This window comes from Candoia aspera, chromosome 1 (assembly GCF_035149785.1).
Source record: "Candoia aspera isolate rCanAsp1 chromosome 1, rCanAsp1.hap2, whole genome shotgun sequence".
Taxonomy (NCBI): domain Eukaryota; kingdom Metazoa; phylum Chordata; class Lepidosauria; order Squamata; family Boidae; genus Candoia; species Candoia aspera.
In genome coordinates, this window is record NC_086153.1 from 193,446,707 (window position 1) to 193,473,281 (window position 26,575).

A 26,575-nucleotide genomic window follows, 5' to 3' on the forward strand; every position below is an offset into this window, starting at 1 on the left:
TAGAGGAAAAGAGTCATTTCTGTACCAGGGTAACTATGAACAACCGTCTAAAAAAACTAAATCAGGATCAAGAAAGCATATGAGGGTTGCATCTCTGCTGGATATTGAGAGACTGAAAAATCACAACAGTAATTTTTGTAATCAGCCTGGATTTGTCCTCTTCAAACCTCTTGTACTGTACTTTCAAATCAGTCACAGGATACATATACAGTAGGTCCCGCCTTTAATGCTTTGATTCAAGATTGGCACAGTAATATTTGTAGCCTAAATATTAGGTTACAAGGAACAACCTACATTTATCCCATAAACTGTACACCATTTAAGGAAGTATGTATAATTCATATATTTGTATTGCACAATAAATAACTGAATCAGTGGACTATCGACTTTAATGTATTTTACAGAAAAATAAAATACAAAAAGAAACACTCATTTATGGCGCTTCCAAATTTCTAGGCATTTTTATCAGAATCTTCAGAACTTGTTTCACTTTCGGTCTCACTGACTTCTGAATTGCTGGTCTCTTCATTTTCATCACTGCTCCCTTCAACAGTTTCTTCTTCTTTTTCAGCACACTGACTCTCTAACACGGAAATGTAAAGGACACAAACTTAAAATCAGCCATTCCTCTAAATGTTCAGCCTGTGTGCAACCTGTTTATTTGCTGGCCTCATCATCCATTTCTATTTTCCTGCTGCTTCCTAGAAGATGATAAGGTCTTAAGGGAAAATGCAATGGAAATGGAACTTTCTACACCCCTTCTTTCAAAAATTAGAATTTGGTGACATGAAACTTAATAAACACATTGGCAATATGAAAAACCAGCAGCTTGAATTACATGCTGAAAATATTTATATTGTGTTGACCTGAAATGTGCCTGAAAGGTTCCCAAACTCCCTAAAGTAGACTTGGAAAATGCCTAGGAGGTTGGAGTGGAGAGGAGGGATCTTTTCCTCTGGTGGGTGCTGTTCTATCAGCAGTTAGGCACATTCAGATACAACCCATTAACATTTGTTTTACAATTAATGCTATAATCTTATGTACACTTACTTTGAAGTAAGTTACACTGATCACAGTTCTAGGCATACATAGGACTCTGCATGGGTAACATTTAACATTCACTGTAGCAAGAATAATAGTATTATAGGAATAAAGAAGCAAACGTGTGCTTTTAATTAGTATTAATTGTTTCAGAAATGTGATTTATTATTCATCAGCTTTCTTCATACTGCAAATTATTTTACAAATATTTATACTCTTCCATAACAAAGAACTTTGGGTCCATTCCTTTAAAATATTAAGTTCATAAGCATTTGTTAAATAGTTTGTAATATTTCCAATGTTCATACTCACCCAGAAGCAGCTTTTTCTCAATAAGTGGAAGAAACTGCTTAGCTTCAGGGTTGTTTGGTTCATATATCAGAACTGGAATTTGACAAGAGAGAAGGAATTAATATTTCTGGGGTGAAAGAAAATATAAATTCTTCTCCCTGCCCCCAACCCAACCCAAACCATCAACTTCTAATTCATATGAGTGCAAAGGTATTTTCTACATGTTCTGTTTAGTTGATTATCTGCTGAAAAACATATAGCTGTTGCTTCCTTCTTCTAAAGCGCTGGCTAGATAGACGACAGTGAGTGAGGGGGCCTGTTAAGGAGCGTACTGGAACGTTCGTAGGGCATGAAAGGGTGAGGTTAACCCCACAGTGTGAATGGAAACAGGCATGCGTAACATTGCAGTACAACACTACCCTCCCAAAGTTATTTTTTTTCTAATTAATCAAGTTCTCTTTGGGCAATACATCTTACAGTTTGATGGGAACTGAATTTGCACTTCTTGAAGCAATATTTAAATAAAAATGCAGTTTTTTTTTTCAAAACGTGCACTTCCTTGAGTTTTGAATACTATTTCCAATTTAAAATGTGCAGAGAAATAAAATAACAAAAATAATTTTAAATGCATTTGTACCACAGAACACTATTTGCAAAAACTACAGGAAAACTGTATATGAAACGTTACACACTTTTTCATGGCTTTTTAAAAACTGAAGTTAGGTAGAAAGTAGTAAAAATGAACTTGTCTGGAAAAATGACAAGAGAAACCAAAAATGATAGCTAGGCCCATAAACAAGGCAACTTATTTTTTAAAGAACAAATAGGAAAACTGTTTTTTTTCCTGTGTGTGGTATGATGCATGAAATAAGCAGATTAATTTTATATTCCTATTTAAAACTTGAATAGCAGCATTAGGGTATGATGACCAAGACCATGATTGTGCCATTCAAGGAAGGAGATAATAATTTTCAGCTGTGTCTGATATCTTTCCTTTTTGGAACACCCCCCACCCCCATTCCTCTGGCTGCCATTGTAAGAGATTTGAGGGCTCTTTGATTCACATGATTTGGTCATTTCCAGTCATAGCTCCCTTTTGGTTTCAAGATACAGCATGTGTTAACATAGTCTTGAGAAAAATACAGTAATTAAAAAAGTAAATGTATTGTTGAATTATATAGCAATTTACAAATAACTCTGGCTCTTTATAAGAGCCTGGTACTCGGCAACAAGAATTATTTCACGTAGATGGAAAGAAATGTATACACTTGATTTTTGAGGCATGGATTCAAGGTATTTGTTCTTCATCAATTTCTGAAATGTTTATATTAAAAAAAGGAGAAGTTGGAGCAATATGCTTCTACATGGTCAAGATTTACTGTAGTAATAAACTTAAAGATTGGATTTTCTATTGATATCTTATAGATAATCTTTTATTTTTTCCTTAAGTTTTTCCCCTAATGTTTAGTTTATTTTGGTCACTGAAATGGATGTAGTTTCTCTAGTTACCATCAATGATGTATTATCCTTTTTGTTTCATATACTTCATTATATAAAAATAATTAAAAACAGAAAACAAAAACTGGCAGTTGCTCCTGTTCTACAGATATAAATTTCTCTATACAGCTATACATTACTGATGAGTATAAATACAATACTTTGTATTGATGTACAGGAGTACAGTGAGTACAAATACAATAAATCCTGCTTTCTTATGGGACCTCTGTTTTATAAAATTATATTTCTCAAGTCTGGAGCTTTAAAGAATCCTGAAACCTGACTTATGTTAAAAAAAACAGCTACAGAAAAATGATGCAAATCATTGTGTGTGTTGTATATGTGTATATGCATGCGTGCGCGCACACACACAGAGTATTTGAATACTTTTATTATATTGATTCATGTAGTCGCTAATCTCCCAGGTATCCGGGAACTTACCATCTCTGGTTCTCAATGGGGTTGCACTGCCCCAGACAGACCCGGTGCGGAACCTGGGGGTTCTCCTGGACTCACGGCTCCTGCTCAAAGAGCAGGTGGCAGTCATGGCTAGGGGAGCCTTTGCACAATTTTGTGTTGTGTGCCAGCTACGCCCTTTCCTGGATCGGGAGTTCCTCCGAATGGTCACTCATGCCCTGGTCATCTCCCACATAGACTACTGCAATGTGCTCTACATGGGGCTACCCTTGAAGAGTATCTGGAAGCTACAGCTGGTGCTAAATGAGGCAGTGTGAACAGTCTTAAGAGCCCCTAGAAGGGCACATAACACTGTTGCTGCGCGAGCTGCATTGGGTGCCAGTTTGCTTCCGGGTCCAATTCAAGGTGTTGGTTATCACCTTTAAAGGTTATCACCTTTAAAGCCCTACATGACATAGGTCCAGGTTACCTGAGGGACTGTCTCACCCCCATGACATTGACCCGTTCCACCCAGTCAGGCAGAGAGGGCATGTTACCAATCAGCAATCTCTGTCCATGGGGGATTGCTGATTGGCAGGATCCAGGAAGAGGGCCTTCTCTGCCGTAGCACCCGCCCTTTGGAACAAGCTACCCCCAGAGGTAAAACAGGCCCCCATTCTCCTGGCCTTTCGGAAGGGAGTAAAAACTTGGTTATGCTGCCTGGCCTGGGATGGGAGGAGGGAGTTATTCATGGGGGTGGCTGGCCCCATGAGGGTGCCAAGGTTAAGATCTTCCCATCTGGAATTTTATATTTTATATTGTATATTTTGTATATGTATTTGTATTTTTAGGTATTTATATTGAACTGTTTTAGTGATTTGCTATTTTTACTATTTGTAAGCCACCCAGAGTTGTCCTACGCGAGATGGGCAGCAAAGAAATTTAATAAATAAATAAATAAATCTCACAATTGTCACTCTGGGTAGCAAATATACGAGTCAAAACCAACAAAATAAAAATAATAAACACAATGCAGTAACAACACAATGGTATTCTTACTCATCTGACAAAGTTTCTTTGCAAGATTGTATTTCCGTTCCATTATTGCTTTCAGAAACTAGAAAGGATATTTTAAAACATAATTAAAATTAAAAATATTTTTCTAAGTTCATATGAGCACATAACAAGTTTTATTATTTTTAACTCACCCACTTTGTTTTAAATTTTATTTGTGGCTATTCCTGAGACTGAAGCAGTGAAAGCCATGAGCATATCTTAAATAAATAGAACAAATAAAATATTGCATCCATAGACTATACAGTACTATAGACATGTTCCTAGTCAACAATGATAATACACAGCCTGTCTATAAGGAGATACAGTATTCATTATTTTATGCTCTTCATTCTTAATGTAAATATTGTTTTAAAGAACTATAGATGAACAGAATGATATAATTTAAAAACTAAAGTGAAACAGAAAGATTGAAGTCACTGTGCTATTGCATATATCTTCTGTAGTCAGGAGTGTTTAAACTACAATGTCCATATATGTGGTATTCTCAGAAAGAGAATATGCTGACTCAGCTTTTAGGGTAGAAGATAGCATCAGACTGATATAGCACCACATATCTACGTTAGAGTGAACATGATATTTTTATTGCAGGCAGATCACACTAACATTGTTGGGATGAATTTTTTGTTTTTTATCCAGAATAAAACCATTTCTCCTATATATCTCATAATTGTACTCATGCCCACTATGTTTTATTGATATAAAGTAGATTCTTACTATATATATATATACATATACATATACATATATATACATATACATATACATATACATATATATATATATATATATATATATATATATATATATATTTAATCCATTCAATAATGTCTGATTCTTGGAGACTGTTCCTGCAGTTTCCTTGGCAAGGTTTTTCAGAAGTGGCTTGCCATTACCTCCTTCCTACGGCTGAAAGAAAGTGACTGGCTCAAGGTCACCCAGCTGGCTTTGTGCCTAAGGTGGGACCAGAACTCACAGTCTTCCGGTTTCTAGCCTGGTGCCTTAACCACTATACCAAATTGGCTGTCTGTATTTTTTTTTTACATTCCTAATACTGATGGGATTTTTACTTATATATGAAGAAGTAAATCCTATTTCAAGAAATAATAACCATATTGAGAAGTATGAAGAAGTTTACTTCCTTTGTGTGAAAGGCTAATTTTGCTTCATTGCTGGTTACCTCTCCCATCAACTGTAGTGGCGCAATTCTTTTTTCAGTTTCATTGTCTATTTGGCCATTGTTGTCTTCATCATCTGAACTATTTGGTGGCTTTTCATCAGCATTTTTTTTGTCCGCACTACCCCTTTGTGGTTCAGTACAGACCTCACTGTTGACAGCCTTTTCATCAATCCTGGAATTTTTCATTCTTTCATCTAAACAAAATCCAAATATCCATGAAAAGGATAAGACAAAACTCCGGTAAGCAAAGAGTTTTGAGGCATTTGGAATTCTACATCAACCCTTTACAAATGTTAACACAAACAAAATCACATTGTGATTGGTCTATACTTTTAATGTTGGTCATAAAATTGCCCTCTTTGTTAAATATTTAAATATATGTAAGGTGAATGATTTTGAGTGCCTGTGCAATAAAATGAATGGCTAGCATTGAGGTATAATCCGATAAAATATACATTCAGATATCACTGTCAATAAATAGCACATTCTTCTGTATTTGTTCTGCCTTCTAAGGGGTGGAAGCGTGAGAATCATTCTGTTCTGTCTAATAACAACCCTATACTTCATGCTTAGATTTGGATTAATATATTTTTCAAACCCAATTGCTGTAGTGTAGACAATAACAGTTTTCTTAAAAGAACCAAGACAGAATTAAATGGTGAAAGCATCTTTCATGTGGGACAAGACTCATGCAATTAAGCTATTATCTTAGAAAAAGATAACTCAAGAAAGACCTAATATGGTTGGAGGAGATACAAACACCCTCCCACAGTAACAGAACAAGTTGCCCCAATAATTATGATTGCCAGTACATACAACTTAAAAACCTTTAATTTATAGAATTCTGTGCCTCACAGTCTGATGCTGGCTAAGGGCCTAGCTCTAAAATGAGAATAGATAAATTCATGGTCTACTGATGGGATCTCCTTCTTCAGAAACAGGATAGTAAAGGTAAAGGTTTCCCTCGACGTAAAGTCCAGTCGTGTCATGAATGTGTGGAGAGCATCACTGGGGGGGGGGGGGGATTATTGGCTTCATACCCTATTTGTAGGCTTCCCTGAAGTAGCTGGCTTGCCACTGAGGGAACTGGAATGCTGGAATTAAACTGACCCTGGCTCTGATGCAGGAGGACTTATTCTTATCCCACAAACGTGATCATGAGGATCACTTACTAGATTTTTTATATTCCATTGCACATTGCACCTCCATTAGAGTTGTCAGTCCTCACAGGATAGTTTTCCTGAGCTTAAAAATCTACATCAATATACCCTTCATTCAGTGAGGATGAGTTAACTATGACATCACATGCAACTATGATACTCTAGTTTAGCTCATAAAAAGGTAATAGGAAGAACTGGAAAGATCTATGAACACAGAGCAAATTAACTTCAGAAGTCAGAGTTACCTTCAAGGATTGAAAGCTATGCAACTTTTGATAATTTTCCTATGAATTATTAACTTAGAAAAAAATGAGGTAATGATGTAGAAAAGATGGTGGCTTCTTTTATCAGATTATGGGTTCATCCACAGTCTTGTTGATGTATTTTCTTCCCATCCCTCAGATGGAATAAAATACACGACACTGAAAACTGCTGCTTCCACAGCAGTCTTTTTATCTAACCTCTGCAACTAAAACAAGGGTATTGCTGCCCTTCTTCACACATAGAAGAAGTTCACACAGGAAATTCTCTCCCTTTTACTAAAGGAAAATAGCACTTTCTTGCTGTATCACCTTGATCCAGCTTCAGCTTGAATCAGTAGTGGGCTAGCAATATGATGGCAGCTCTGTGGTGAGGCCATATTCTGCACAAATGCTAAGCGGGTAGTTCCAAAGGTGGGGCAAGGAGGCTGTGCCAATGACCCTTTCTTGGTAAAAAAAACAAAACAAAACACACACATACACACACAGTATATATACTGTATATATACAGTATATATTTTAGGCTTGCAAGAGTTAGTCAATTCACTGAATGAACATTTTTTATTGATTAAAAATTTACACCTGATTAATTGGCAGCATACATTACAAACCCACCATTTCATTCCCTGCTGGAATAAGCAATGCTATAAAAAGTTCAGAAAAAGAGTAAGTAGTAGAAAGCAAAATAAATTAAAGGCAGGAGATAAGAGGAAAAAGAAAAAGAAATACATCAAAATCTAGTTTAACCCACACCATTCACTATACTTCACAATGCCTTTCTATTCTTGCAAACCATCCTTGTTTCCACCACATCCATATAACAATCCATAGATTGTCCTTTATCTGTTACTTTGTCACTTCTCTCTTTTTGAGGATCTCATCAACTCCATTCAACTATGTCCTTCTCAGCGTTTTCCCTCCTTTCAACCCATGTATTCTTCCTTCAGATACTGGATTTGTGATTCATTCTACATTCACTCAGCACCCATTTGTTCTTGTTTTACCACTCATACTTAAGTAACGCATGCCCACATCTTTTATATTTCTCCTGTCACACCCAACACTCACTTCTATATAACAAAGTGGGCAGAAGCATGCTCTTAGATACAGCTGTTTTTGCTTCTTTCAACAAACATTAATTCTTTCAACTCACCCATTACTCTTCTATCACCATTTGCATGTTTAAAGATATATCCATCCATCTCCTATCTAAACATTTTAACATGCTGCACAAATCGAGCAGCTCTAATTGCTCATCATATATGTGTCACTTGCAGCAATTCACTGTTTTGCCTGTCAAACACAACTACCGTGGTCTTTGCTAATTAATTTGAAATCTATATTCTTCATTGCATCATTCCCTGCTATCTATCTAACATTTGCTGGAAAATCACTTGGGCTCTCAATAACATGGCACCTTCTGCATGTAAAAGTACACACACATTAATGTCCCCAACTAATACACCTTTAACATTAGCATGAACATTTCTTACACATTTATCCATAACTGCATTATCTCACATTCTGGCCAACTCCCTGCACAATGTTAAACCACTTGGTAAGTATTTCATTTATTCCCACACATGCTCTGCTTCCATCATATATGGCTTTTACTGTGTTCAGCAAACAACCTTCCACTCCATCTTCATGCAAAATATTCCACAAGTCAATTCATTTCATCGTGCAAACTTTACTTTTTAATCCAGATACTGATACAACGTGCAGGAGGCAGATGGCATCTTAGAAAAGGCAATTCCTTGTCTATCTCAGTAGAGGTTTGTCCTGTCTTTTCAGAGTTATGCTATTTCACCATTATAACATACTACCATTTAGCTATTTCAGCCTTGTGCTAAACCAGTAACCCATAGAATTGAAGCAATTTCAGTGCTGCCAGCTGAGCAGTCGAGCTCAACTGCACAATTCTGCAGACTGCTACCTCCATCTCTTTAGGGAGGCAACGTAAGAAAAGTGGTAGCAGAGGCAGAGCGAGGGGAGGGGGAGTACCTACTTATATCAGCCTGAAACAGCTGAAAAGCCCTGCTCTGCTGGCACCCTCTAGGGGTCACATTACTTTCAAGCTAGTAGGTGGCAAAGCATAATGGCTGTTGCCACAGCCATCAGATTCATTCACTACACTAACACTGGTATAGCTAAGGATGACTTAAGTTTGTCTCATCCATGGGCTGGAAACAAGATGAAGGCAACATCATGGGAGATATGGGAGAATAAGTGATTGCCAGGCATGTTTGTACCATGGTTAGATGAAAGGGGGAAAGCCTCAGGGATAGCCTGCTGTAATATACATTAAGATTTCTTTCATTCATACTTTTAAATTAAGAAGAAAACAAGAAGCTAAGATTGCTTCTATCTATCTGCATTTGTCTATTACAATAAGAACTAATGTAATACAGCTGCTGTGGCAGAAGATAGGATCTCTCATCAATATACAGACTTTGCTGTTAATGGTAAAGATCTTATTTCAATAAGTAGAACTGCAGCAGAAAAGACATAATTAGAATATTACCTTTCATTTCCTTTATGTTAACAGTACATTTCTTAAAGTTTATGCTATGTCCACAGGGTTCAGATCTAGCTGAGAAGTACATATTAATGGCATAGTGACCTTTCTAAAATCATGTTTTAAATTATAATTAATACTAGGCAACCCATGACCCATTGGGTCATTGTTTCAGAGATTTCCTTACCTAAACAGATCGACAGAATGACCATGGGTGGGCAAAAAAGTAGTGGGAGCAGGAGTGACTTCTGACTTCCTGCCAGCTTCCCCACTGACTTTCCTTGTGGGAAGCTGGCAGGGAGTGTTGGAAATGACAATCACATGACTGTGGCTGATTGCTGTGGCGCTGCAGGGCTACAGAGGCCAGAACTTTGCCAAATTTCAGTCCCATGGGAGTAACGGGTCCCAGATTTTGGATGCATTCTTTAAGTTAGCCTATTTTATTCATTTATCAAATTTATCTGCCGCCCATCTCGTATACAATGACTCTATTTGAGGTATGTTGATTCAAAAACTGTTGCCTTATGATGCACCATTTTATTGAATTGAAGGTTACAGACAGACAAACAGGAGACTTTTAGTAGTATATAGATGTAGTCGCAAATGTTGTAGTGAGATATATTTAGTATGAACAAACCATTGTCTTCCAATTCTGTTTTAGTCTCAGTTATCTTCATTTCATGATTCATTCTCTGTAAATCAGTTTTTAATTGTTGATCATTTATTATTTCTGGGAGGGGGAGAAAGAGAAATATGGGCTAGAAACAAGTTTAAGAAATATAGACTAACTGATACCAGATATTGTCGTATGCAGTGAGCTCATGGTAAGTATGTCTGAAATCTAGCTAGGAGGCTTGTTTAATGCTAGTGATGAACAAAGAGGTTAGTTTTAGTTCAGTTAAAGACCAGAGTACACAGAGTAGCTTATCTGGATTTAAACTGCAGTAGTCAGTTGGACTTTGATAATCTTCATGAGATCATCTATTTCTAGTATCAGAGCAAAACAACATGAGATGCTGTTACTGGGTTATCATCAGTGCAGTGATGGCAAGTCAAGTTAGGAATTCCCAAAAAGTGATTAAAAACAAAATATTATTGGTAAGAATCTCCAACCAAATTTGAGAATCATTTTGCATATTTATTGCTCAAATGAGTATCACTTTATGAAGATAAAGAGGTTGCATGTATACAAAACCATACATGTCTAGGACCATTATCTGACTCCACAGACAATACCAAACTAGACAGACCAATAATCTGACATGGTAAAGGGCCAGAACAGTACATATAGGAACTGAGGCTGTTCCCGGTGGAAATGCATAGCTGAATTCTGGCTTCCAGGTTCCACCCTAACAACAAAGAACCATACATGTTATCTATAAAGTGTACATTCAAACAAAAATCTCACCTGCTTCTTCTTCAATGCTGTCATGCAGTCTTACATTCATCTTCAGATTTTTCTTTTTTGCAACTCTTGTTGCTAAAGCATTCCGTCTTTGTATTGGAAATTTTTCCCCCAAACAATAAAAAAGCATAATTTTTTAATAAAAACAAACTTAAGCCAAGAGAATAAATACACTTTGTGGCAAATCTCAGGGTTTTTTTTTTTTACAAAGTAATATTAAGTCAAAATTACTTAATATTTAGGGCCGAATTAGAAGTAACATTAATTGCACTTTTACATGTAACATGTCCATTTTAAAAAATACAAATAGCATTTTCTGTGCATTTGGTGTTGTTTAACTTTGACTAACAAAAAGCCACTCAGAATTAATGCTGCATTTCCCTATCTTTGATTGAGGGTTGGTTGCGTCATGAATGATCTCAATCTATTATTGCACCATCATTACAGGCAGTACCTCTATCCTCACACCATAATAACCAGTACAGTGATGGAGGCCTTTTCACACTATTGCTGTGTTCTGCACTTCTAGATGTCACAACGGGATCAGACACCATGGGGCAGCACCTTCCTCACATGTGTAAGATGAAAACTACCCTACAATGTTTCAAGAGCAATTGTAGATGGATAATGGTTAACTATTTAAGAAGTTTGATGTCAGCAATTTGTCCTTGTAATAGAATTAATTAACAACTCAACAGAAGTGAGACTTACTTTTCTAATGATTTAGTTGAACATAACAAGATCTGCTTTGACGGAGTGTAAGATCTGTTTATAGATTCATTTCCACATCCCACGCTACCTTGTTTAAAGGTTAAAAAAAATCACCGCAGAAAGTTTAAATATCCACTGAAACATAATTTTAAACAGCTATTACTTTTTTATTTTTGCTTTCTTGTATTCCATATATATACACACACACACATACACACATTTGGAGAAAAAATCCCAAACTATTCAATCTTATGTCGGTCTATTTAAAAGCTTTCTTTCTCTTTGTGTCTATGAAACATACATTCAGACATACAAACAGAGCAGCCTATTTTCATAATGATTTTTAATAAAAATATCTGAAAATTATGATTTTTAAACTTGATCGGTACAGTAAAAAAAATTCCATACAATGAATTGTATCTTATAAGTTCAAGGAACTGAACGTCTGTAGCCTATTAGATACACTGGTATGATCCAGAGCCTACTGAAATTGATTACTTCCAGTACGAGCAGTGCAAAGTCCTATACCATGAGACGCCCTCTTGTGTATGCATCATGCAGAAGGAATGCCCTGTGACCACATTTGCACGTCTTCAATTATCAAGATTACCACCCTGTAACGTATTTGCATAAGGTCAAATGGGACTTACTTCTGAACAAACATACATAGGATTGGACTGCAAAGCAAATATGCTGCTACAGACACTGTTCAAAGAATTATCTTTAGCCAGGAAAGATCAAATTAGCAGCTAGGATGGGACATGAAGCTATTCCATAGATCAACCTGCTCAAGTGATACAAGAATGCATTACTATCAAAGAGCAAGTATTTATACAGAATTGCTCCTGGTAACTTCTACAATCAAGTTAGGCAGTGATAAAACCAAAACAATACTGCATCTTTTCTTATCTGGTACAGATAGAAAACATGGTAAGAAATGGATGCAATTCAAACAGCACTTGTCCTATTTACTCCAAAGGTTATATGGAAATAAGGCTGACAGGTTCCATACTTTGTAGATACTTTTAAAAATATGGTTATAGTCACTCAGTCTATAAATAACCCCTGACCAAATTGCTGTTTATCTGGGGGAATTTGATTCATACACACAATCCAACCCTGTAACTCTACAAATAGGCAGTGACTGCAATAGCATAAGCAACAGCTTACACCACAGGCATCCACAGCATCTTGCAGCTTCTGCCAAATTGACAAAACCAATATTGCACTGCAAGCTCCACCCTTTTCACATATGCGTGTGATATCACAACATGTGTACAAAAACAGTAGGGCTTGCACTGACATGGTGCGATGCTGCTTTCCTCATTCTGCCTCCCTTGCACCACTGCTGTGGAAGCTGCTGGTTTATATAAATATTACAACTAACTGATTTTGGCAAGTGAAAGGAAGTTCTCAGACCATCTTCTGCCAGGAGAGCCTTTAATTCCTTGTAGATGAAAGGGAAACAAAGAGTGTGTGATGTTGGCACTTGTCTGACTCCAGCAAGTTCCACTGTGAGATGCTGCTGCTCAGCGACCTTTGGCAGCCTAGCATGTGTTCGTGCCATTACAAGTTTTTAGAAGAAAAAGAATGACGAGATAATGGGAACAGTTGGCCACAAGAACTAAAATATCTCACCGCAGGAAAACAGAACCTCAGTGCCTTAGCCACAACAAATTCTTTCCAACACACCATTCAATTTGGGGGACCTCAGCAGTTGTTACTTACTTTATCCACGAGCAGCACAATACACACAACCATGGGAATGGAAAATGGGAAAGGAGGAGCCCTGAATTATTTACCAAATACTTAATTTTACCCTTATAAATAAAATGTACAAACAAATTTTTGGCATAGACTCTAAGAATAATGCGGAGAGACCAGACCAGACCAGACCAGACCAGACCAGACCAGACCAGACCAGACCAGACCAGACCAAACACCAGAATGTATAACTGCTCTGGGATCATAACCAAGTGCAGTGATATCAAGCCACCATACACAGGTCAAATGCAGATATTATACGCACTTAGGGAAGTTAAGGGAATAGGAATGGGCTGTCAGATAATGAATGTTGTCATAAAAATCATACCCAGTTGGAGGTTATGGAAGTAGTGGTGATGGTGGGGAGCTTGGTTTCTTTTCTTTATTAAGGATAAACTAAATACACTAAATTCAATTGAATAGCGCATTCCTCATTTTTACACTTTATTTTCATTTACATCTGCACTGGACCCAAGGCTGGCATAGAAAGTAATCCAGTCACTGGAAGCAAATATTCTGTGAATATTTGGAATCAGCAGAGATACATGCGATCAACACATCTGTATTAAACTGGTTCAGTGCCCCCAAACTTTGAAATTTTGAGAGCATAATGTATGCCAAAGGAAAGTGGCTGCCATGGGGGTCTTTGCCCAATCACCAAGTGGCATGCCCAGTGTATGCCCCCCAGACTCTTAACCCCCAGCTTATCCTTACCCGTTTTTCCCCTCAACAGAGAGATCATAATCTGCAGAGCTATTGCTGAAGGGCTTTTCATTGTCTACAAACATCTATGGGATTTATACACAATCCAACTGTATTCCTGGCAATGCAGATTGTTCTAGAAGTTGGTACTTGGCTTTGTAGCCTGCTTACTTCCTTTTCTGTTTAAAATTAAAACTATATTTTAAATATTTAAAAAGCAGAAGAGGATGGCAGGCAATAAGGGCACTGTCCGTAAGCACACTTCAATTCACAGGAATCCTGCTGGTGATTCCAGTACTTGCTCTTACACACACCCCTCTCTATATATGAACCATGAATCAGTGTTAGTTCTTCCAATTGTGATTTCAATCCTATTTGTATTTACTTGAAAGAGATTTAATTCTAAATTATACATATACTTATATAAAATCATGACATCTGCTACCAAGGTATCTATTAACAAGCTCTGATTTTAAAAAGACAAGAAATATACCAGCCACATGATGTGATTTCTTACCGTGGGACTGTTTGAACTGGTTCAATAACTACTTCTTCTAAAAATAGAAATAGGAAATTGTAGTTCATTTGATACAGGGTCAATTTATTAAACATATTTTTTCTCTTAAAACTAGAAAGCATAGAATGAGAATGATAAATGCTTACAATGAATAGTTGTAACACATGTTTACTAGATTGAGTGAGGGGTGTTTCTGTAGTCTCTAAAAGCAGCTGTCATGTGCCCCCTATTCAAGAAACTTTCATGTGATCTGTTTTGGATAACTTTAGATCTGCTGCCAACCTTTCCTTGCCAGTAAATGTTGCGGAAAGAGTGGTGGCCATGCAACTCCAGCAACTAAAGGAAGCAGCTTCTTTGAAACCATGGCAATCAAGTTTCAGGCTAGGATACAGCACAAAACTCAACTGGCCATGATTCTGGACGACCTATGGAAAGGGTGAGATCAGAAAGTACAACACTCCTCCTTCACCTCTCAACAGCTTTTGATATCATCTTCCTGGACTATTTCTAAGGCACTGGAGAGGGGAATACAGTCTTGCAGGGATTGTCCTCCTTCCTGAAGGGGCAGATCCAGTCAGCAGAGGGGAGAGAGGAGGGTTCTGCTCAGAGACATCTGTGGAATGCCTCAGGACTCTCTCCTCTTCCTATTTCTCTTTAAAATTTCTCTTTAACAACTATTTAACATCTGGGGGAAATCATCTGTTGTCATGGGATTTAGTATCATCAGTACATCTTGGTCCTGGGCCAAACAGACAACATAGTGGAAGTGCTGATCAGTGTCTGGAGGATGTCAGGGTCTGGATGGGAAGGAACAGATTCAGACTGAATCCCTCCAAGACAGAGCGACCTTGGGTTTGTAGGCCCAGTGACTCTAGAGAAATACCATCCTTGACCATGAAAAGAGCTGTACTCTCCCATTCAGAGATGCTTTGCAATTTTGCCATCCTCCTAGAGTCACTGCTTCTGCTCAGTAAGCGACTGCCCAGAGTCACTCTATGAGTGAGATGGGCAGAGACAAAATTTGAAATATAAATCAAGTGGCAACTGTGGCTAGGAAGGCTTTTGCATAGTTACATCTTGTGTACCAATTGCAACCATTTCTGGATCTGAAGGCCTTGTTCACAGTAAAGGCCTAGTCACCTCCTGGTTGGATTATTGCAGTATGCTGTATGTGGGCTGCCCTTGAAAAAACATTTGGAAGCTACAGCTGGTACAGAATGTGGTGCCCTAGGCAGTGATGGGTGTATCCTGGTAAACCCAGATCACCCTGCTACTTTGAGAGATGCACTGGTTGCCAGTTGGCTTCCAGGTGCAATTCAAGATGGTGGTTGCCACCTTTAAGGTTCTGCATGGCTCCGGATCTGATTATCTAAGGGATTGCCCTCTCCCATATCCATCTGCCCATCCCATCTGACTGCATAGCGTCAACTCCCTCCAGGTCCCATCCCTCTGAACCTGCCATCTGAGGGGGCCTTGGAAGTCAGCTTTTTCGATAGCTCCTGCTATACTTAGGAACTTCCTCCCTGCAGAGATTTAGTCAGCTCCATCCTTTTTGGGCTTTATGAAAGCTATCAGGACCTCTCTATTCTGTCTAGCACAGGAGGAGGGTATGCTATAATGGAAGATGGTGTCTGTGAACACAACTTTGATATTTTCTGATTCTTAATTTTTTATTTTGATGTTGTCTATATATTTGGCTTAGTTTTTTCTTTCTCAGGTATTATTTTATTTTATGATAACAAGTCAGTTGATCTTACCACAAAGATGACTGTGACAAAGCATTACAGTTTTTTCACATCTTGAAGCCATAATGGGATAGTGTTAGTTTAAACAGAAAAAGACTACTCTACTTTAAACCAGTATACTGTACTTAACAATGACTTAAACCCGATTCATTCAAGAGCTGGGGACAAGATGAGGGTATATCATGAGGACAAGGGGGAAAAGTGGTGCTGCCGGGGCATGATTCTTAAAACGCTAGTGGGGACAGGACCCCGTGGGTTTTAGTTATGGTATCATCAACTATTTACCTTCTGGACCAAACACATGCAATCTTCCACTACGTCTATTCTTCTGTTCCTGCAATGCAGACAAAATAAGAATTGCTATTTTATTAAGTCTTAAAATTCTTCACCACGAGGGCTCTTACTAGAACAAGCTTCCAAGAAAGATGACAACACAGTACAGAATGTAATTCTTAATTACAGTTATGCATATTCAATGGATTAAAACTGGTGTTTCTCATTAAAGCTATTAAATGCCAATATACACATTCCTTTTAAAGTAAACTTATAGCAAAATCCAGAGAAATATTTTACCTTCATTGCATCTGTCCTTCCTAAACCATTATGCCTAGTATAAGAAAAAACAATTTATGTAATGAGTATATGCAGAATAGCATACTGAAATGCAAATAGTGCTTCAAAATAAACTTGCCCCCCAAAATAACTCTCTTGTTTACTGGGGACCACTAAATCTTGAAGTGGTTCACACATCATGCTACAGTACAGTTTGCTTAAGCCAAAAGGCATGCTGTTCCATCTGTAGTGACAGATGTCAATTGAGGGTGCCACTCCTAACGGCGCAACCTCAGTGTGGATGCACAAGCCCCCCAGAACAGGAAGTTTAAGGGTAATTTAATGCCACACTAGTGATCATTCTGACTAGCTCAGGGAGAAAAACTGTTGTGCAATGGATTGAATGGTATACCAACATTATCATTATATTATACTGACCGTTTAAATGTACCAGCAAATACTATCGAACTACTAAATGGAGCTTCTGGTCAGAAGACAGAATTCCTATAGACTATGGACAGACCACCTCTTGTCTCTCTCTCTCTTTATTCTGCTATATTACAAAGCAGCCTGGCAGGCAGGGCTGGGAGAGATTATCTCCCTCTTCTTCTTTTGGCCAGATCTCCATAATGGAAAGGCAGTGCTTTCATCAGGATGAAGACCTGGACAACAGATGTTTCCCCAATGACTGACCTGCTATTTTAAAGCAGAACTTTTAATTTGGAAGATCCACCTTTCCAATCACCTTGACTTCTGTGGTCTGAAAAAAAGGGAGGCCAAACAGCAGCCTATTTTTTTCTGCAATAGCTAGGTTGCAGTCCTCAACCATATCTCCCCCTACTGGCTTTTACTCCAATATTTGCTTGCAGGGCATGCTCCATTCCCCATTCTCATCCCCATCAACTTGACCAATCTCATAAAAACAAGCAACAGTAAAATCAGCACATTAAAACAAACCCTCCCCTGTTACAGCCCCCTCCTTCCCCATGCCCATATGTGAGGGCAAGCAAAATGTCCTTTCCCCTAGGTTATCCCTCGCAACACTAGGGCAGCTTTTCTTCTACACTCAGGGAACCGAACTGATGAAATCTCTTACAAAGGCACTACAGCTGGGGCAGAAATTCAGACCACCTGGTCCTGCACTAAGAAGTCTGCTTCCAAAGGGTGTGGATGAAAAGATAACTAGGTGGGAAAGCTCTCCTTTTCATATAGTCTGCCTGGCAACGGTTGTTTCCACAGCGTCTTTCATGGTAGATGTTGGTATTGAGGAGATTCCCAGGGATCTGATAAAGTCACCTAGCATTTACTGCCTCCCTGAAGCCTTTTGTCACTTTGGTTAGCTATGATGTCTGATTGCACACTCATTGTCTATGTTTACATTACTACCATCTGGGCTATCAGAAACATTTTCACCCTCATTTCTTAAAAATAATTGATCCTGAACAAAGGATGCACCAGACCCTATTGCTCTCCACTCCTGAGTCTGTTCTTCACCATTCTGAAGTAAATAAAAGTGGTAGTTCAGAAACTGATTGTTACTTTGTTTTATGGTAACTGTACTGTATTAAGGCTGAAGTAACTAATTTCCATTCTCTTCCAACCTTCAAACAGTGCTAGGATAAAAATCTGAGGGATCTGCAGGACCTTCCCCTTTATTTTACCTTGGTGTTCTCTATAGAACATCACATGCACAGAAGATAAGTTGGAAACCTCAGAGTACTTTGCCTATTGAGGTTTTTCCTCATTCATTTAATTCAGGTCAGTCATTCAGATGATTAATTCAGACTATTAGGTCTCCACTTCAAAACAATAGTTTTAGTCTTTTATGAAGTTATGCAGGCTTATTCAATTACATCAAACTTATTTCATGGTTGCTTTTTCAAACAAAAATTGTAGCTCTACTGTAGTTTTTCAATGTAATAATTACATACACATGTTCATTACACAATATTTTTCTGTTCTAATTACCATGATTTGATAAGGGGGAGTCTGCTTTCAATCACATCTTAGAAACTCATTACAAATTACTTATAAATGTATGTAATGAACTTTAAACAGCGTTTGTATCCATGATTACAAGATCCTATCCTGGAGAATACTGCACACACTTGTGATTTCATTCATTAAAATATGTTTCCTTTAATAAAGTTAGTAAAACATTTCAATTTGACTCTTAATGACCTTAAAACAAAACAAAACTTGGCATATCAGCTAAAATTATATTTAGCTCTGTTAATATAAAAATCTCCTATTTTATCTCCCTTCTCCCCCTTACATACCACAGGCCCTATTTTTCATTTATGAATGGAGAAAGATCCTGGTAACTCCCAGAGCATATGCTTTCAAAAATTAAGGATCTGTCATGAGTACTGATGGTGAGCAGGTGGGGGCCTCTATCCAGGGGGGAAAACGCATGCGTAGTACTGAGGAGTTAAGCAGCCATTGAAAGAGACACAGATCAGACCCACCTTAACCTTTGGGGTTTATCTGTCTGGGTTTTTCCCACGCTTCTTCAGTTTGTTAGGATTTTCTGTCTAATGTAGCAGTAATAAAGCACTAGAGACCTATTCCCTGTCTCAGCGTGGTTCCTGGCTGTTAGGACAGGATCATCCTAGGAGCCAAATGGATACTCCTCTATGCATTCCAAAATTATTACAGCATCTACTCAAATTTGAATGTGTAATACTGTACTATTTTCATTTCCAATTTTAAGACTGTACATAAAATTGCCAGTAATGAATTTCAACCAGCTCTTCCTTTCCCCAGGATGAGGAAGAATTTCCAGAGAACAAAAAAACGTGTACACTGTTTTGCAATATTTTGATTGGCCTAATAAGCCATTGCCCTAACTGGAAACTTTTCCTACACCCAAAACAGGTACATTTTCCTTCCTTAATCGCTAAGAAAAACAGCTTTAGGACAGAGCAATCGATGAAAATACAGTAGAACGGGGGATGAAGCACTTCCTCCAGTTTCTTTGCCAAAGCTGTATTTCCCTTTGAAAAGTTTTATGGAAGGAAGTGAGGAGAGGCTGTTACAGCATCTGTGTGCAATGTACAGTTAGGTTCTTAGCCTACAGATATTCTTCCATGTAAGTCCCATTTATTCAGTTAGATTTAATTCCAAACAGTGATTATTAGTTAAAGATTGTAAGTGTTTTATCAGGAAGGGAAACCTGAGGAGACCAAAAGATCATCCATTCTCAGAATGCCAAAACTCCCCCAAAGCAAAAATCTTTTTTTCTTACCTTGACAAAGGCATACGAGTTTCTAAGACAAATCCATCTTTAAAAAAACAGAAAAAGATCATGTATATTGAGTCAATGCCTTCAAACTTCACTTGTGTGTTTAAAGAAGGTCAATGAAACACAATAAAAGATTGATAAAATTTTCAAGATATGTATAAAATTGGAAAAAATACTAATCATGTAATAAATGTAATTGGATAAATTGATTCATACAAAATAAGGTAAATGAACCATGGTAAGACGGAGTGGCTGTGGATTAATGGCTCCTCGGTATCTGGGAAATTGTCATCTTTAGTTCTGGATGGGGTTGCACTGCCCCAGACAGACCCAGTGCGTAACTTGGGTGTCCTCTTGGACTCACAACTCCTGCTCGAAGAGCAGGTGGCAGTCGTGGCTAGAATGGCCTTTGCGCAACTCTGTGTTGTATGCCAGTTATGCCCCTTCCTGGAATGAGAGGCCCTTCAAACAGTCACTCATGCCCTGGTTATCTCCCATATAGACTACTGTAATGCGCTCTACATGGGGCTACCCTTGAAGAATATCTGGAAGCTACAGCTGGTCCAGAATGCAGCCATGCAGGCAATGCAGCCATGCAGGTGCCCCAAGGGCGGCACATGTAACACCTTTGCTGCGCGAGCTGCACTGGGTTCCAGTCTGCTTCCAAGTCCAATTCAAGGTGTTGGTTATAACCTTTAAAGCCCTACATGGCATGGGACCAGGATACTCAAGGGACCATCTCATCCCCATCACATCAACCCGTCCCACCCAGGCATCCAGAGACGGCATGTTATGGGGTCACGGAACCGGGCCTTCTCCACAGTAGCCCCTGCCCTTTGGAACACCCCCCCCCCGAGGTGAGACAGACCCCTTCACTCCTGGACTTCCACAAACAATTAAAGACCTGGTTTTGTCACCATGCCTGGGGCAGGAGGGAGAATAGTCACTCCTGGGGATGGCTAGCTCCTTAGAATGGCCCTGTTTTGCTTGTGGGTTTATAGAGAACTTTTAGCCATCTGGTTTCCATCATATTTATATTTTATTATGTATTATATTTATTCTATATGTTGGAGCACATAAAACCGGTCATGTCACTAGAAGGAAAAATAACAAAACTTAGACTTAGTTACTTCGGTCATGTCATGAGATCAACATTGTTGGAGAAAGACATTATGCTTGGAACGGTCAGTGGCAAAAGACGACGAGGATGCCAAAGAACATGCTGGTTGGATGTAATCAAAGCAGACACAAGCCAAAATATAAAGCAACTGAAAGAAGCTGTACAAGATTGGAAATCATGGAGAGAGATGGCTTACGGAATCGCCAAGGGTCGGATACGACTGAATGGATAATTCGATTCGATATTTATTCTATAGTTTTATATTGCATTGTTTTAATTGTGTCTTATTGTAAACCACCCAGAGTCCCTACTTGGGGGGAGATGGGCAGTGATAAATTTGACAAATAAATAAATAAATAATAAATGACTTGTAAATATTTTGGGACCAGACAGGTATGCGAGGGCTACCAGATCGGGAGTATAAAAACCAGGATGACCACAAGATGGCAACAAAGAGTTAGGATTTTCTTTCTCTCTGCTATGTTCTAATGGTTATTCTGGATGTTTTGCAGCTCAGATACAGTAGGTAGTCTTAGCTATACAGAACTGATTCCAAATGATACATTTAAAGAAAAATTACAAATAAAAATACGCCCAACAACGAACTTTATAGTCATCTCTGAGTATAAACCCTTCAGCAATAAACAACAAAACGGAGCAGGTTTAGGAAGGGTGTGAAAGAAAAAATCTTCTGTTGCTTCTCCATCCCTGTAAATCACAAACAAGACTCTGTCTCTCTCAACATTCCTGTTAAAGGTTGAGAATATACTATAATATTTTGTTATATGACTCACTTGTTATTTTTGTAGTACAGACAGTTAGCAAAATGGGGTTTTACCAGACAAGGTAATGGCTTCTCACTTGAATTGAAAGCAACAGATATTCAGAAAAATACTGTTATCACCAACGCCATCATTTTAATTAGGAAAAAAGTCCTCTCAATGCCCTGATGCAGGGACTTGGGGGATCAAAAAAGTCAGGATGGTGTCCTCAATCACACTATCACTGTCACCATTTTGATTTTCGTGCAGCCCCCCTGATGGGGCACAACCTGCTTTGCATGCATAAAGATCTCAAATTCAATCGCTGGCATCTCTTGAATATGGTAAAGAAAAACTTTTACTCAGACCTTAAAGAGAATTAAGATACTTTAAAAAAAAAAAAAAAAAGCAAGCATGCTAACTATCAGGAAAAAAAAATCCATACTGAACCAAAACCTTTCTTACAGTATGTAAGCTTTTGAGTTTTCAGTAATTCTTCATCAGGTAACATGGCTAAAAACCCAGAAAAAGGGGGGAAATGGGGTTGACCTTTGAGTCATATCTATTACAGATTATAGTCTTAAATAGTGCAATGGCATCTCCAAGCAGGCACATTAAGTCTTATCAAGTATGGAAAATCTATTTAGTTGTACCAGGAATCTCTGAAAGCTTCCAAAATAGTAATTTTCAAACTGTGGTCTATGGACCACAGTTTGGTCCATGGAGGTCCACTAGATAGTCTGTTACAGCCTCCCAATGTTCACCGGCCACACTCTGTTTGCACCTCTGCCTGCCACCTTTGTGCCAGGGAGTTTGTCAGATCACAACAATTCACTACCTCAGTCCTTGCCTCACTACATTCACTGCTGGCCAGATGGCCAGACCAGAGCCTTTCTCCAACCCAGCCCTGCTCCTTACCTTCACTGCTAATCGGCTGGCTAGAGCTTACTGCCACCTTAGCTCCCATTTCCCACATTCACCGCTCAGTGTCTTCAATCAGGTAGCCAGACCAGAGCCACTCCCTGCCTCAGCCTCCACCTCCCTGCATTCACTACCGGTCAGCTGGTTCACAAAATGTATGGCTGACAACTGATTTACTGAAGTATACAAGTAACAATACATGAGGTTGGTGAGAAATGTTTATTGAGTGTTCCACAACTGCATAAAGTTTGAGAAACACCGTGCTAGAAAGAAGAAACAAGCAAATAATTGTGGCTGTCCCTCATTTTTAGAAATAAACATCTATTATAGTCAAAACTCTTTCCATCTTTTGTGAAATGTGGCATTGATATATAGTGCAACAATACTGTATGAGGCAGTTTGTATGTTCCCATTTATGCTATCCTAAATTATTCTTTAAACTTCTCGCTTGGGACAGTTTAAGCAATATATCCATATCAATATCTACTTTAGAAACAGAAGAAAATATAATTCTTTCTCACAATTTCTATTATGAAGCATTTAACATCATCCCTGTAGATAAAAATTGGGAAACTACATATAAAGTATTGGCTATATTCCATTTTTAGATGAAGAAATTTAGGAGGTCTTTGTGATTTAAGCCACAACACAGGATGTGAGGCTCTTGTTTAAGAGGAGGAGGAGGAAGAGAATTAGACATTTGCTTTCCACATGTGTGCTTTGAACAGCACTACTGTCCAGAGACAAAAATGTCAACGTTATAATTTACAGGTTAACAAGGGTGCACATCTGTCAATTTTTTCTTATAGCACAATCCTATACAAGCCTACTCAGAATTAAGTATAACTTATTCTTCAGAATGTACCTGATATAGTATGACAACTTAAAAATGATAATATATTCATATCACTGGGACTAATTCCCTTGAACTCAATGGGACTGAGTTCAAGGAGCATTTATACTTTTGATATAAAATCCAAAATGTAAGGACATCCAAGAAAATATTACAATACAAAATGTAATGTTTTAAATAAATACCTTCAGGAGCAATCACTTCCATCATTCCAGAAACCTGAATATGTATAGAAGAAAAATCCAAATATTTCTAAGACATCATTTCTGAAAACAAGTTTCATATATGTATAGTTTAGGAAAGATAAAACCTGATCTGTAGCAATGGATTGTTGCTACAATCTGTCAATATTTGAAAAAGGGCGGGGGGTCTCCTCCTCTTCCTCCTCCTTTATTACTACTACCACTTCTTTCTTCCACCACTCCTACTACTTTCTTCTTCTACTACTACTTTTTTCTTCTTCTTGATGTTAATATTGTTCCACTAATACTACTGAATACTTTTATTAAATATACTTTTATTATACTTTTCTTTTAGTGCTTTATCAATAATAAAATAAATACATGTAAAACAGGCCATCTAAAAACATTCAAAATATTACTTGTTAGTTTCATAGTAATCTATATGATTATCAGTAACTGGCATTAAATACACACATTCAAAAACTATATTATAATAAAATAAACTTTTGTAAAGAATGACTATTATTCTTTACAAGCCAGATATTCTCCAGGTAAGAAAAATGATCATTAAGTCCCAACTCCTAATTGAGAGGGAGAGAGAAACTATACATTCCTTCCCTGTTAATTCTGCCTTCACTTTTCTCTCCTTTCTGTAAAATCTCTCGTATATTTATCTTTTTTTACACTGTATATCCTTGGGATAGATGTCTGTCTTTTCAGTCTTCATAAACTACATCGTACATGTATAGACTAGATAAAAGTTTTTGTAGTTTTATTCATATGGTACCAAGTATGGTAAAATTATGGTATATTATTGTTTATATCTTGAACTGGGATGAGGCAAATGTCATGCAATCAAAGGGAAGATTGGGACTGACAGGGCATTATTGTGCTGCTGTAAACTTTAAGCAGGGCCAATGAAAAATCCCTAAACATTTACTACTTTTGCAAACTTTGTCAATATCTTGCTAAGCCAGGTAATTAAGATGTAAGGAAGTATACTCAATTTACTATAACTTATTTTGGGGTACAACATTGCTGATTTGTAGTTTTCAAATATAAAGTATGCAGCTCTAATCTAGCTTTAATTATTATGACATAGAACGTGCCAACTAAACAGGTATAGAAATAGAAGCTGCAAAGAAATCATTTTAGTGAATACAAGCTCTCCAGAATTAAAGTGCATAAAAGACCATTCTAGAATCCACCTACTATCACAATACTCCAATGTGTCGGGATATTCTTCAGCAAGTCAGCCCCCAACCTTGCATTCAAGGTTGAAACATCCTCATTATTATATGACCTTCTCTATATAACTATTACATCAATTAGCCACAGACCAGTTGTAAGCCTTCATCTCTTGGAACTAAATAATCGGATTTACATAAATATCATTTTATGTATAATTATGTATCATATGTGCAACAGCTGCTATTTCTGCAGAACACTAGAACTTCTGCTAATCATTGTACACAAGATCTGAAATCCATTTAAGCCAGTAAACTGAATTCAGCAGGTCTGGCTTGAGTTCAAATGGGAATAAGCCAATCTGAGTGCTTTGTAGATCCGACCAATGCTTGACATCACTCATGTGCCCATCCAGCAGTTCTTGCATGGTCTGGGAAAGAATAAGAACTATTCTGCTATAAAATTATACAAATTATCTAATAAATAAATCAGTGCATCAGTGCTTGTGTTGCCTAGAAACACTTGGTATTACTGCACTGGAGTATTGTGATGGGGCAGAAGGGCTGCCTTGTATCCATGACTTTAGAATCATTAATAGAGAATCTCCACACTGCCTCTAAACATACACTGAAAGGCAATTGAAACTTTAACACTTCCAACACATTGATTGTAAATATTACACAGTGGTGAAAAGATAAAAGATTTAATTCCCATTTCTGTTTCTCAGTCTCACATACTAAAACACACATGACTTTGATGCTATTGCTTCCTATCACCATCCTCGCTTTTTATTAATTTCATTAACAGCTCTATATGGAAGTCAGGTGACATTATAAAATATGGTTCCTAATCTTCCCTATGAAAAAATGCAGCTCCTCAAGCCCAATCCCACATAATCTGACCCCGTTATAAACCAGGGTTATAAACCAATTTTGTCTAGGAAGCCAAGCTGTTGGTTTAACTAATTGGGGATACTGTTTCTTTAGTTGTTGGAGGACAGGAGAAAATTAACTGAAGACAGATGAAGGCTTCCCCAGTGTGGCTTAGCAGGAGAGAGACTGCACCTGTGGGATTTCTGTCTGTTTTGCAAACTTTGGACATACATGCTTTTCGGGGTAAGGATCAATAGACACTCTACGGCCTTTTTTTCCATTAAGCGTTGTGGACCGTGAGAGCTTTTCTTGAGGGCCATAGCTGGAAAGGACAAGTATGATAGAAGGCGAAGAAAGAAGGAAAGGTCGAGGTTCCTACCTTAGGGGCCGCTGGCCTGGGAATCCCTTGCCCCACAAGAACATTTAACCTGGATGAGAAAAAAGTGAAGGAGGGTTAGGGCCGTATTGACGCGTACCCTCGACCTTGTTCGGAAAAGTATCTTAGAGCTACCTATTCATGGTGTGACTCGGCTGCTTACGCTCGCTCACCCAGATAAGACGGTGAGCTCCTGAGTTGCTCCCTGCACAATGCCGGGAGAACTTCTACACGGCCGAGTAGCC

The 26,575-nt window shown here is 38.0% G+C and overlaps 1 protein-coding gene across 1 annotated transcript; it reads right to left on the minus strand.

The window, feature by feature from the left end:
• ERICH2 (glutamate rich 2) lies at positions 1-26,575 on the minus strand. Its single transcript, XM_063292173.1, has 14 exons — positions 26,466-26,575; positions 26,334-26,382; positions 23,898-23,931; positions 20,061-20,097; positions 16,835-16,868; positions 16,547-16,595; positions 14,517-14,553; positions 11,534-11,617; positions 10,826-10,911; positions 10,055-10,147; positions 5,480-5,673; positions 4,285-4,342; positions 1,354-1,425; positions 1-583 (listed from the first exon to the last, which is right to left on the minus strand). The coding sequence occupies exons 1-14, from the start codon at positions 26,471-26,473 to the stop codon at positions 453-455; spliced, it is 966 nt and encodes a 321-aa protein (XP_063148243.1). The 5' UTR covers positions 26,474-26,575; the 3' UTR covers positions 1-452.